Source organism: Panulirus ornatus, chromosome 45, assembly GCF_036320965.1.
Source record: "Panulirus ornatus isolate Po-2019 chromosome 45, ASM3632096v1, whole genome shotgun sequence".
In the NCBI taxonomy this organism is placed as follows: Eukaryota; Metazoa; Arthropoda; class Malacostraca; order Decapoda; family Palinuridae; genus Panulirus; species Panulirus ornatus.
In genome coordinates, this window is record NC_092268.1 from 430,731 (window position 1) to 444,606 (window position 13,876).

Genomic DNA, 13,876 nt, shown 5'->3' on the forward strand with positions numbered 1-13,876 from the left:
CCCTTCCCTTTTAGTCGCCTTTTACGACACGCAGAGAATACGTGGGAAGTATTCTTTCTCCCCTATCCCCAGGGATAATATATATATATATATATATATATATATATATATATATATATATATATATATATATATATATATATATATATTTTTTTTTTTTTTTCTTTTTTTTTTCATACTATTCGCCGTTTCCCGCGATAGCGAGGTAGCGTTAAGAACAGAGGATTGGGCCTTTTTTGGAATATCCTCACCTGGCCCCCTCTGTTCCTTCTTTTGGAAAATTAAAAAAAAAAAAGGAGAGGGGAGGATTTCCAGCCCCCCGCTCCCTCCCCTTTTAGTCGCCTTCTACGACACGAAGGGAATACGTGGGAAGTATTCTTAATCCCCTATCCCCAGGGATAATATATATATATATATATATATATATATATATATATATATATATATATATATATATATATATATATATATATATATATATTACGAAGAGATTGGTGTGTAGGTCGAAGAAGGGTATATATATATGTATTCAGGTGTTGACTTCGGAATAGGATTAATACAATGACAGGAAATTGTATTGTTGGAGTGTTTGGGGTATTGGAGAGCGAGGTTGTTGGAGTGTCTGGGAAGACGGATCTAGAGTGTGCACTGGGAAGTACTACCAGGTGAAGTGATGTTGAGAGGGACACTGAGTAACAGCAGTGGGCTTATGTACTAGGGGAAGTGGGACTAGTAGGAAAGACCACTATCATAGATCAGGTTATCCAAAGATAATTTTCCATCAACAACGCAAATGTGGTCATTAAAAACGCCAAAGTTCTAAATCATAGTTAAGAGGAAAGTATACATACAAATAAAGGTAACTAAGACTCCTTTTTTTATCAGTAATAAAGAAATGGTAAAGGTACTTAAATACTTAGAAGGTCGATAAAAGTGAGATACTTTAGCACTACTTTTCTCTTTCTGCGGAACAGGAGGAGGTTGAGCCAGGGAGGGAGGGAGACAGGTCGAAATAACATACACCATCACGACACACTCTCTCCCTACAGGGAGAACCACATTTGTTTTTCCAGTATGACCGTCTGCGATGGACGTCTACCAGAAAAATGGCTCAGGCAGTTCGCGCCCGCAATAAGAGAGTTTAGCCGCAATATCCATTTACCCTCGCCTCCGATTCCGGCTCAACCTTGGGGCAAAGTGGAGGAAGGAGAGGAGCGATCGCACCCAAAGTGCAGGGAGAGAGAGGACTTACAGATACCTATACAAGAAAGCGACAAAACGTCGGTGTTCCTTTATAGTGGCACCGCTGGAGCTATGCTTCACAAACACGCACATAGACGACCAAGAGTGACGCGCAAAGACTACAGCTGTAGAAGTCACTGCACAAGGCTACGATACTCTGACATTACTTGCACTTTAAAGCTATAGACATGGCAAGCTCTGCACTACGCTAGACATGGTAAACCCAAAGATGCGTGTGTGTAAGTGTGTTTAGGTGTGTGTGTGTTATTGGGTGGGTAAGTAAGGGTAAGAAAGTGATCATACCTGAAGGTATAATAGCTTTGAGATATTTGGGGTAGTTCGTGTGCATGGTTTGTGAGGTTTGCGATACGCGTTCATAGTGCCTGGGTTTCTTTTAGTTATCTTGATTGGTGGGTTGGGTGTGGTGGCGTTGAAGTGATTTTGTCTCTTGTCTTCCGGTGTCTTTGTGTTGTTTGGGTGCGTTTGTGGAGTGAGTATGCTCGGGGTTTTAAGGCTCCAGTGCACCACAGTCTGGGATCATGGTGGATGTGGTGATTCGTGGTTTGATGGTGTAGTTTGTAACGATCGTGGCGGTGGTTTCCCGCGTAAGCGTGTTAAGAGTCGACCATGGTGTCGATGAATGATGAGATATTTAAGAGAGGCAAGAGGGGTCTGGGAGAGGCAGGAAGTATCTGAGAGAGGATAGAGATTTTTTAAAAAGAAATTATCTGGGAGAGGTAGGAAGTATACAGAAGACGCAGGACGTACATGGAAAAGGCAGGAAGCACATGGGAGATGAAGTATAAGGGAGAGGATAGAGGTATCTGGGAGAGGTAGGGTGTATATGGTAGATGATGGAGGTATCAGGGTTAAGGAGGAAGTATCTGGGAGAGGCAAGAAGTATATGGGAGTGGATGGCTATATTTGGAAGAGGGTTATAACATTGGTTAGAGAGTGGCGTAAGATTTACAGATAATGCCCGTGTTTGGCTTTGAAGTATTTACAAAATACTTTATTTTTCGGTGGAGTAATTTACAACAATCCCTAAATTTGATCTTTCAGGTTTCTAATTAGTCGAGTTAAAACATGTACAACGGATGATGATCCTGATGTTCTGTCTTGGAGAGACGAGGTTGCTGGCTGGTCTTACGAAATCCTGTCACCTTCCTGGGCAGGCGTGGATCGTCCACTGAGTGATGTGTGTGATTAAGGCGTGGTGGCGGCGAGGTGGGTGGGTGGGCGTGGCTGGGCGTGGTGGAGTGGCGCGAGAACTAGACTTTGCCGTATTACAAGTAGGCAGGCTTACAGGTGCAGCATAAGGAGCTCATGTTGCGGTAGAGCGAACGTCGCGTTCTCTTCTTACTCCAGAGACTGAACATATCCTCCCCAGTCAAGGCTAAGTTCCGGGTCCCAGCCTCCTCCTGTGGCATATACTCCTGCATCTCCTTCAGGATGGCCAGGATGTCATCGCTGTCCTTCTCTATGCTGCAGATCTCTTCTTGCTGGAAGTCTGGCTGAAGTGTCTTGCACAGAAGAAGTTGTGAGATGACCCCTAGGCCGCCCATCCCGGAAGGCCCCGGCTTGTTCTCGTAATACTCTGTCATATCGACGGGTAAGGTCTGCACGAGCCGTTTGCATTTGCGGAGTTCCCTGGACATGAGCTGGGTGCAGGCAACGAGGTGCACGAAGTTCTGGTTGTCAACTGGGATACCCTCAGCCACATCATTCTTGATGCCGGGCAGGAGGAGCTGTGAGGCGTGCTTGCAGGTGTCGACACACTGGCGGCGCACCTTCCGGATGCGCTCGCACAGTTCTGGCCCGTCTCTGGCCTGACCCACACAGATCAGCAGGTCACGGAACAGTGCCACCTGCGAGTTGATCTCCACCACCAGCTTCAGCTGTCGGTCCCAGAACCCGTGGGGGAATCAGGCTGTACTAAGCAAATCCTCAGTGAATACGTGTGTGATCATCTCGAACACTGGATCGAATCGGCTCGAACTCCTGCCGCAGCGATGGTTCATTTGCAGATGCTTCACGGAGCAAGGTCCTTCGTGTGTATGTATACGGAGACACACTCGCACACCCACACACCCACAGACCGGATATATATATATATATATATATATATATATATATATACATATATATATATATATATATATATATATGTATATATATATATATATATATATATATATATATATATATATATATATATATATATATATATATATATATATATGGTGAAATCGTACTTCAGTAGGAGTTCCTAGTCATATATAACATGTAATTTTTCTCTCCATGTAGCACGACGTTTCATGGTGACAGTGCACCTCATCAGGAGATGCCAGGCAATACTTAAAGTTATTTACATCCTAACATCACTCTCTAGATACCCGCCGTCTAGTGATGTTTGATGTGACCTTACGACTCTAGTGATGTTTGATGTGACCTTACGACTCTAGTGATGTTTGATGTGACCTTACGACTCTAGTGATATTTGATGTGACCTTACGACTCTAGTGATGTTTGATGTGACCTTACGACTCTAGTGATGTTTGATGTGACCTTACGACTCTAGTGATGTTTGATGTGACCTTACGACTCTAGTGATGTTTGATGTGACCTTACGACTCTAGTGATATTTGATGTGACCTTACGACTCCAGTGATGTTTGATGTGACCTTATGACTCTAGTGATGTGTATGATGTGACCTTATGAATCTAGTGATGTGTTTGATGTGACCTTATGACCAATAATGTGCTTAATGTGACCTTGTGACATGTGATGAGATTTTATGAATCTAGTGATATCTCTGACGAGGTCGTATAACCAGGTGATGTTTATCATGTGACCTTATGACTCAGGTGATGTTTATCATGTGACCTTATGACTCAGGTGATGTTTATCACGTGACCTTATGACTCAGGTGATGTTTATCATGTGACCTTATGACTCAGGTGATGTTTATCATGTGACCTTATGACTCAGGTGATGTTTATCATGTGACCTTATGACTCAGGTGATGTATGTTATGTGATTTCACCATAGTGATATTTGTGACAACCTTATAGTACTGATATTGATGTGTGACATTACATGGGAATGGCAGTAACGTTTGATGTATGTGGTTACAATAATGCTGGGTTGGGAGCCATATGTATCATGTTCAGGTAAATATGGGCATGACTTTATACGTCCTAGGAAACAAGTCAGGTAGGTATGGCTGAGAGGAAGCATTAACAATTCACTACAAAGTCCATCAAGGAGACTCCACTCTACCTACACACACACACACACACACACACACACACACACACACACACACACACGATGGTTTTATTTGTTCAGTGACTTTATTTAGGAGGGATAGCTGTGTCTACCGTTGTACTTGTCTACTGTATATGTATATAATACCAATAGGTAAAGTGAGACAATACATTTTCGTTTTTGAAGGCTGGATGTTCAAGAAGACGGGACCTTAATGTGAGGTATGATGATGTCATGAGGTAGTAAGTTGACCTCGGCTAACATGAGGAGAGACATGAGTGGTAACATTGTGATGATGGTGTGTGTGTGTGTGTGTGTGTGTGTGTGTGTGTGTGTGTGTGACCAATGATGGCGAAGTTAATGCGTTGAACATGATAGTGGGTCAGCCCACCATACATGTAGCCCACACCTGGTGTAGGCGGTCCACACCATGTGTAGGCGGGCCACACCAGGTGTATGCGGTCCACACCAAGTGTAGGCGGGCCACATCTGGTGTAGGCGGGCCACACCTGGTGTACGCGGGCCACACCAGGTGTAGGCGGGTCACACCTGGTGTAGGCGGGCCACACCAGGTGTAGGCGGGCCACACCAGGTGTAGGCGGGCCACACCAGGTGTAGGCGGTCCACACCATGTGTAGGCGGGCCACACCTAGTGTACGCGGGCCACACCAGTTGTAGGCGGGCCACACCAGGTGTAGGCGGGCCACACCAGGTGTAGGCAGGCCACATCTGGTGTAGGCGGGCCACACCAGCTGTAGGCGGGCCACACCAGGTGTATGCGGGCCACATCTGGTGTAGGCGGTCCACACCATGTGTAAGTGGGCCACACCAGCTGTAGGCGGGCCACACCAGGTGTATGCGGGCCACATCTGGTGTAGGCGGGCCACACCAGCTGTAGGCGGGCCACACCAGGTGTATGCGGGCCACATCTGGTGTAGGCGGTCCACACCATGTGTACGCGGGCCACACCAGTTGTAGGCGGGCCACACCAGGTGTAGGCGGGCCACACCAGGTGTAGGCAGGCCACATCTGGTGTAGGCGGGCCACACCAGCTGTAGGCGGGCCACACCAGGTGTATGCGGGCCACATCTGGTGTAGGCGGGCCACACCTGGTGTACGCGGGCCACACCAGGTGTATGCGGGCCACATCTGGTGTACGCGGGCCACACCAGGTGTAGGCGGGCCACACCTGGTGTACGCGGGCCACACCAGTTGTAGGCGGACCACACCAGCTGTAGGCGGGCCACACCAGGTGTATGCGGGCCACACCAGGTGTAGGCGGGCCACATCTGGTGTAGGCGGGCCACACCAGCTGTAGGCGGGCCACACCAGGTGTAGGCGGGCCACACCAGGTGTAGGCAGGCCACATCTGGTGTAGGCGGGCCACACCAGCTGTAGGCGGGCCACACCAGGTGTATGCGGGCCACATCTGGTGTAGGCGGTCCACACCATGTGTAAGTGGGCCACACCAGGTGTAGGCGGGCCACACCAGGTGTATGCGGGCCACATCTGGTGTAGGCGGGCCACACCCGGTGCAGGCGGGCCACAGCAGGTGTAGGCGGGCCACACCAGGTGTAGGCAGGCCACAACATCTATCAGCCATTTGCGACAATAAAAACGATATATCTATTATAGTTGAGTTAGCGCTATAAGAACACAGTTTTCTCTGGGAACGTTTCCATTTTCTGTAATGACGTCACGGCTTGGTGGATGGTACACAGATAACCAGCGACTGGCGTCTCCTGGAAAATCTTGTGTTTTCGGATGGTAATTAAGTGCTTAGAGGTAAGAAAATATAACGTTGTAATGAGTATGAGTTGTTATTGAGTATAATTAGTGTTATTTAATAGGTTACGGTTATAATAGAGCGTAGGGCAGAGGGTAAAGTGGATGGGGTTTGGGGGATGGTAGTGATCGGGAGGCAAATGGTGGATTGTTGTGGCTTCGGCGTCGGGAGAAAATGGTTCTATTTATGTATTTTACATCTTATTGTTGTGAAAATAGATAAGGGTTGTGGCGTTTGGTGTATTTGTGTTTTGTTTTTAGAAGGCAATGGGTCAGGAGTGAGTTGTGTGCGTTATGGGGGTTACGTTTTCCCAGATCTTCAACGAGTAATGAACACTAAGTCGAGTTATTTATTTAATGGTGGAATTTCCATCATGTGCATGTTGCAGGTGATGTAGTAATTGGTTTTTAAATGTATTGTTCTTTTAATAGCCAGTTTGTGGCATGTGAGATGGTAATATGTAGGCCAGAAGCTGTATGTAGGAAATGTACATATTTCTTGTGGGGAAGGTGTTTGGGGTTACGTTTTCCCTGATCTTCAACGAGTAATGAGCACTTTGAGTCGAGTTATATATTTAAAGGTGGAATTTCCATCATGGGAAATATTGATAATGGAATAATTGTTTTTTTTTTTATGTTTTTTTTTATTTTGATTGAGTTTGTGGTATGTAATAGGGTAATATGTAGGCCAGAAGCTGTATGTAGGAAATGTACATATTTGTAGTGAGGAAGGTGATAGGATCTGCTTCCTTGGTATGTTGTTAGTAATATTTAGATTTTTGACTCGACATTTTTCTAGAATGGAGACGGTTAATGGCTGGCTGGCATGTGTAAGTGGATTTATAATTTGTAATATAATTTGAGGTCACACATAAAATGTTACACATTATATTAGTTTATTAGACCGTAATGAATGAATAGATAGGAATATAAGAAAACCGAAGAGTTGTATCATTTGAATATATATATATATATATATATATATATATATATATATATATATATATATATATATATATATCAGGAGTTAATTTTATTTTAGATATTAATTTGTCATAATATATTTGTAATGAACCATGCTAGTGTATTCGTTAATGAAAAGATGCGTAAGAAGACTTTAAAATTAAAATTTTTGAGAATAGTTTTAAGATCATAGTAGTTAGGGGTGTGTACATCATGGGAAATGTGAGTTTTGAGTATGAAGTTAGTGAAAAACAGATGTAATTGAAGCAGACATAAAAACATGCCTAGTGCCATCATTAGAGATAATTAAAGCATGTCTAGTTAATGTATATATAAAAACATGCCTTGTGCCATCATTAAAGATAATTAAAATGTGTCTAGTTAGTATATATATAAAAACATGCCTTATGCCATCATTAAAGATAATTGAAGTGTGTCTAGTAAGTGTAAATAGAAAACCTAATTGTATGTATTGAAACATCACACTGTGATCTAGTTGTATAAATGTTGAAATACAGTAGGATAAAAGTTGTTCATTGGTTGCTCTGTTGCTTAACATTTCTCTAATTTATATAGTACTCAAAAAGTTGTGTTGATTGTTAGGGAGGTAGGGTGATGTATTGCGTTTAATTGGTTTCGAAGTTAACGTGAAAAATGTATAATAGCTTTTTTGTTTAGTTATATAGTAGGTGTATTACATAAGTTGATGTAAAAAATGTATAATAGCTTATTAGTTGTATAGTAGGTGTATTACATTGGTAATATTGTGTTGAATGAGTGAATGATGTCAAAAATGTATGAAGTACTGGAAGTGGGTCTTTTTAAGATGATAATGTTGCGCATAAGATTTATTATTAGTAATTAATTTAGATGTATAGAGGAAGTGATTTTCAGTGGTATTGTGGTGTGTTTTTGAGAGTATTATCAGATGGAGAAAGTATATGGAAGTGTTAATTGTTGTGAAAGATCCGAGTGATGGGTTATATTAGTGAGGGCTGTGTAAAATATGGGTCAGGATTTGGTTTGTGATGTAAAATTAGGTAAAATATTTGTATTGAATGAAGATGAGCTTTTGAAATTTAACCTAAGTTAACGTTCGTGGTAACAAGTGCCAAAATTGACATGTTTAATAAGATTTATTATCAGTAATTAATTTAGATGTGTAGAGGAAGTGATTTTCAGTGGTATTGTGGTGTGTTTTTGAGAGTATTAACAGATGGAGAAAGTATATGGAAGCGTTAGTTGTTGTGAAAGATCCGAGTGATGGGTGATATTAGTGAGGGCTGTGTAAAATATGGGTCAAGATTTGGTTTGTGATGTAAAATTAGGTAAAATATTTGTATTAAATGAAGATGAGCTTTTGAAATTTGACCTAAGTTAACGTTCGTGGTAACAATTGCCGAAATTGACATGTTTAATAAGATTTATTATCAGTAATTAATTTAGATGTGTAGAGGAAGTGATTTTCAGTGGTATTGTGGTGTGTTTTTGAGAGTATTAACAGATGGAGAAAGTATATGGAAGTGTTAATTGTTGTGAAAGATCCAAGTGATGGGTGATATTAGTCAGGGCTGTGTAAAATATGGGTCAAGGTTTGGTTTGTGATGTAAAATTAGGTAAAATAGTTGTATTGAATGAAGATGAGCTTTTGAAATTTGACCTAAGTTAACGTTCGTGGTGACAAGTGCCAAAATTGACATGTTTAATGAATGTTTATATATATTATTATTATTTTGCTTTGTCGCTGTCTCCTGCATTAGTGAGGTAGCGCAAAGAAACAGACGAAAGAATGGCCCAACCCACCCACATACATATGTATATACATACACGTCCACACACGCAAATATACATACCTCTACATCCCAACGTATACATGTATATACACACACAGACATATACATATATACACGTGTACATACTTCATACTGTCTGCCTTTATTCATTTCCATCGCCACCTCACCACACATGTAATAACAACCCCCTCCCCCCTCATGTGTGAAGTAGTGCTAGGAAAGACAACAAAGGCCCCATTCGTTCACACTCAGTCTCTAGCTGTCATGTAATAATGCACTGAAACCACAGCTCCCTTTCCACATCCAGGCCCCACAAAACTTTCCATGGTTTACCCCAGACACTTCACATGCCCTGGTTCAATCCACTGACAGCACATCGGCCCCGGTATACCACATCGTTCCAATTCACTCTATTCCTTGCACACCTTTCACCCTCCTGCATGCTCAGTCCCCAATCACTCAAAATCTTTTTTACTCTATCTTTCCACCTCCAATTTGGTCTCCCACTTCTCCTCGTTCCCTCCACCTCTGACACATTATCCTCTTGGTCAATCTTTCCTCACTCATTCTCTCCATGTGACCAAACTATTTCAAAACACCCTCTTCTGCTCTCTCAACCACACTTTTTATTTCCACACATCTCTCTTACCCTTACATTACTTACTCGATCAAACCACCTCTCCACATATTGTCCTTAAACATCTCATTTCCAGCACATCCACCCTCCTGCGCACAACTCTTATCCATAGCCCACGCCTCGCAACCATACAACATTGTTGGAACCACTATTCTTTCAAACATACCCATTTTTGATTTCCGAGATAATGTTTTCGACTTCCACACACTCTTCAAGGCTCCCAGAATTTTCGCCCCTTCCCCTACCCTATGATTCACTTCCGCTTCCATGGTTCCATCCGCTGCCTAATCCACTCCCAGATATCTAAAACACTTCACTTCCTCCACTTTTTCTCCATTCAAACTTACCTCCCAATTGACTTGACCCTCAACCCTACTATACCTAATAACCTTGCTCTTATTGACATTTACTCTCAACTTTCTACTCTCACACACTTCACCAAACTCAGTCACCAGCTTCTGCCATTTCTCACATGAATCAGCCACCAGCGCTGTATCATCAACAAACGACAACTGACTCACTCCCCACGCTCTCTCATCCACCACAGACTGCATACTTGCCCCTCTTTCCAAAACTCTTGCATTCACCTCCCTAACAACCCCATCCATAAACAAATTAAACAACCATGGAGACATCACACATCCCTGCCGCTTTATAAATTCAAGAAAAGTTATTGAAACCTGACAAGAGTTCACATAGCTGTTGAAATATGATTATGTGTGTAGTAGGAATAATTTTAATTGCCATTTTGACACTTCTTTTTTATTAGTATTTGTGAGTGAAGGGTGTGGATTGTATATTGCAGTAGAAGATAGATTAACTGAGGTAGGCTATGTGAAAATGTATGTGCCTGGTTAGTGTTTTTGAATCAATAATTATTTCCTTTAGTTAATGTTATAAGTTACTGACTTTGAATGTAGTTAAAATGTATTTGGTAATGTTTATTGAAGGAGGAGGTAAGAATGTATGAACTGCAATATTTGCCTGTGTTAGATTTAAAATTTACCAAGTATCACATAAAGAAATTATTATTTTACGTGATTTGTTGAGTTATCTTGTATAAATGTCGTATGGAATGTCTTGAGATGATAAGGCAGTGAGATGTAACTTCCTGACATAGGAGGTGAATTTTTAGTATTATAAGTATTAATGAATGAAAGTTGTGTGTTGCTCGGCATGTTGACTGACATTAGTGCAGTTTTAGTGTCAGTGATGGGTGTGAAGTGAAAGTAAAGTTTAAAGAAGCTTTCGAGTAGTAGGGAGGTTAGGTTTTTTGTTATGCATACTGATAAATTGTGTAATTTGGATTGTTTATTACTAGATGTATTAGTTTAATATAAGGTTTATTAGGTAATATTTGAAATGGTAGTTTCAAAGTTTACAGATTTTGTATGTTCTGAGTGAAATTGCATTGATATGATGTGTATTGGTTGAAATTGATTTTACAACATTCGCTGTATTGCGTTCTAAGTTTTGATATTGTAATGATTTGATGTTATGAGGTGTATTACTTGTATATTGCGATGGGTATTGATGTTATATGTTGAAGTGTATTACGATGATATTATCATGCGCATTAGTTTGAAATGATGAGTATAAATGATAATCTAATGTTTTTTTAGTTTAGAATGGTAAGCGTATTGATTTATTGATTTATTTATTTTTTTTATTTTGCTTTGTCGCTGTCTCCCGCGTTTGCGAGGTAGCACAAGGAAACAGACGAAAGAAATGGCACAACCCACCCCCATACACAATGTACACACACACACGCCCACACATGCAAATATACATACCTATACATCTCAATGTACACATATATATATACATACACAGACATGTACATATATACCCATGCACACAATTCACACTGTCTGCCCCTATTCATTCTCATCGCCACCTCGCCACACATGGAATACCATCCCCCTCCCCCCCTCATGTGTGCGAGGTAGCACTAGGAAAAGACAACAAAGGCCCCATTCGTTCTCACTCAGTCTCCAGCTGTCACGCAATAATGCCTGAAACCACAGCTCCCTTTCCACATCCAAGCCCCACACAACTCTCCATGGTTTACCCCAGACGCTTCACATGCCCTGATTCAATCCACTGACAGCATGTCACCCCGGTATACCACATCGATCCAATTCACTCTATTCCTTGCCCGCCTTTCACCCTCCTGCATGTTCAGGCCCCGATCACTCAAAATCTTTTTCACTCCATCTTTCCACCTCCAATTTGGTCTCCCACTTCTCCTCGTTCCCTCCACCTCCGACACATATATCCTCTTGGTCAATCTTTCCTCACTCATTCTGCTCTCTCAACCATGCTCTTTTTGTTTCCACACATCTCTCTTACCCTTACATTACTTACTCGATCAAACCAACTCACACCACACATTGTCCTCAAACATCTCATTTCCAGCACACCCACCGTCCTGCGCACAACTCTATCCATAGCCCACGCCTCGCAACCATACAACATTGTTGGAACCATTATTCCTTCAAACATACCCATTTTTGCTTTCCGAGATAATGTTCTCGACTTCCACACATTCTTCAAGGCTCCCAGGATTTTCACTCCCTCCCCCACCCTATGATTCACTTCCGCTTCCATGGTTCCATCTGCTGCCAGATCCACTCCCAGATATCTAAAACACTTTACTTCCTCCAGTTTTTCTCCATTCAAACTTACCTCCCAATTGACTTGACCCTCAACCCTACTGTACCTAATAACCTTGCTCTTATTCACATTTACTCTTAACTTTCTTCTTTCACACACTTTACCAAACTCAGTCACCAGCTTCTGCAGTTTCTCACATGAATCAGCCACCAGCGCTGTATCATCAGCGAACAACAACTGACTCATTTCCCAAGCTCTCTCATCCACAACAGACTTCATACTTGCCCCTCTTTCCAAAACTCTTGCATTCACCTCCCTAACAACCCCATCCATAAACAAATTAAACAACCATGGAGACATCACACACCCCTGCCGCAAACCTACATTCACTGAGAACCAATCACTTTCCTCTCTTCCTACACGTACACATGCCTTACATCCTCGATAAAAACTTTTCACTGCTTCTAACAACTTGCCTCCCACACCATATATTCTTAATACCTTCCACAGAGCATCTCTGTCAACTCTATCATATGCCTTCTCCAGATCCATAAATGCTACATACAAATCCATTTGCTTTTCTAAGTATTTCTCACATACATTCTTCAAAGCAAACACCTGATCCACACATCCTCTACCACTTCTGAAACCACACTGCTCTTCCGCAATCTGATGCTCTATACATGCCTTCACCCTCTCAATCAATGCCCTCCCATATAATTTACCAGGAATACTCAACAAACTTATACCTCTGTAATTTGAGCACTCACTCTTATCCCCTTTGCCTTTGTACAATGGCACTATGCACGCATTCCGCCAATCCTCAGGCACCTCACCATGAGTCATACATACATTAAATAACCTTACCAACCAGTCAACAATACAGTCACCCCTTTTTTAATAAATTCCACTGCAATACCATCCAAACCTGCTGCCTTGCCGGCTTTCATCTTCTGCAAAGCTTTTACTACCTCTTCTCTGTTTACCAAATCATTTTCCCTAACCCTCTCACTTTGCACACCACCTTGACCAAAACACCCTATATCTGCCACTCTATCATCAAACACATTCAACAAACCTTCAAAATACTCACTCCATCTCCTTCTCACATCACCACTACTTGTTATCACCTCCCCATTTGCGGCCTTCACTGAAGTTCCCATTTGCTTCCTTGTCTTACGCACTTTATTTGCCTCCTTCCAGAACATCTTTTTATTCTCCCTAAAATTTAATGATACTCTCTCACCCCAACTCTCATTTGCCCTCTTTTTCACCTCTTGCACCTTTCTCTTGACCTCCTGTCTCTTTCTTTTATACATCTCCCACTCAATTGCATTTTTTCCCTGCAAAAATTGTCCAAATGCCTCTCTCTTCTCTTTCACAAATAATCTTACTAGGGTACAGTTCCTTAAAGATATATACATTGGTGTTCTTAAAGTGGATACCATCAACAATGTGAATATTGATGAGCTGTACTGTTTGGCTGTTCTTCAGAATGAAGATGTGGTATGGTGCTCTCTTCTGATCCATATGACATTTGCAATTTTTGTGTATGAATATAACCTAAGT

General features: G+C 41.9%; 3 protein-coding genes across 58 annotated transcripts in view; 1 reads left to right on the top strand and 2 right to left on the bottom strand.

Moving 5' to 3' along the window:
- IleRS (Isoleucyl-tRNA synthetase) overlaps window positions 1-13,876 on the top strand; it is a 415,824-nt gene that overhangs the window by 286,593 nt on the left and 115,355 nt on the right. The window lies entirely within an intron of this gene.
- Window positions 1-13,876, bottom strand: part of LOC139762964 (uncharacterized) — a 614,722-nt gene that overhangs the window by 140,764 nt on the left and 460,082 nt on the right. The window lies entirely within an intron of this gene.
- Window positions 453-3,335, bottom strand: LOC139762821 (uncharacterized). Its single transcript, XM_071687977.1, has one exon. The coding sequence runs from the start codon at window positions 2,898-2,900 to the stop codon at window positions 2,529-2,531; it is 372 nt and encodes a 123-aa protein (XP_071544078.1). The 5' UTR covers window positions 2,901-3,335; the 3' UTR covers window positions 453-2,528.

Bases quoted from the DNA above. Each gene is read 5' to 3' on its own strand.
- LOC139762821 (XM_071687977.1), bottom strand. From the start codon at position 2,900: ATGTCCAGGGAACTCCGCAAATGCAAACGGCTCGTGCAGACCTTACCC.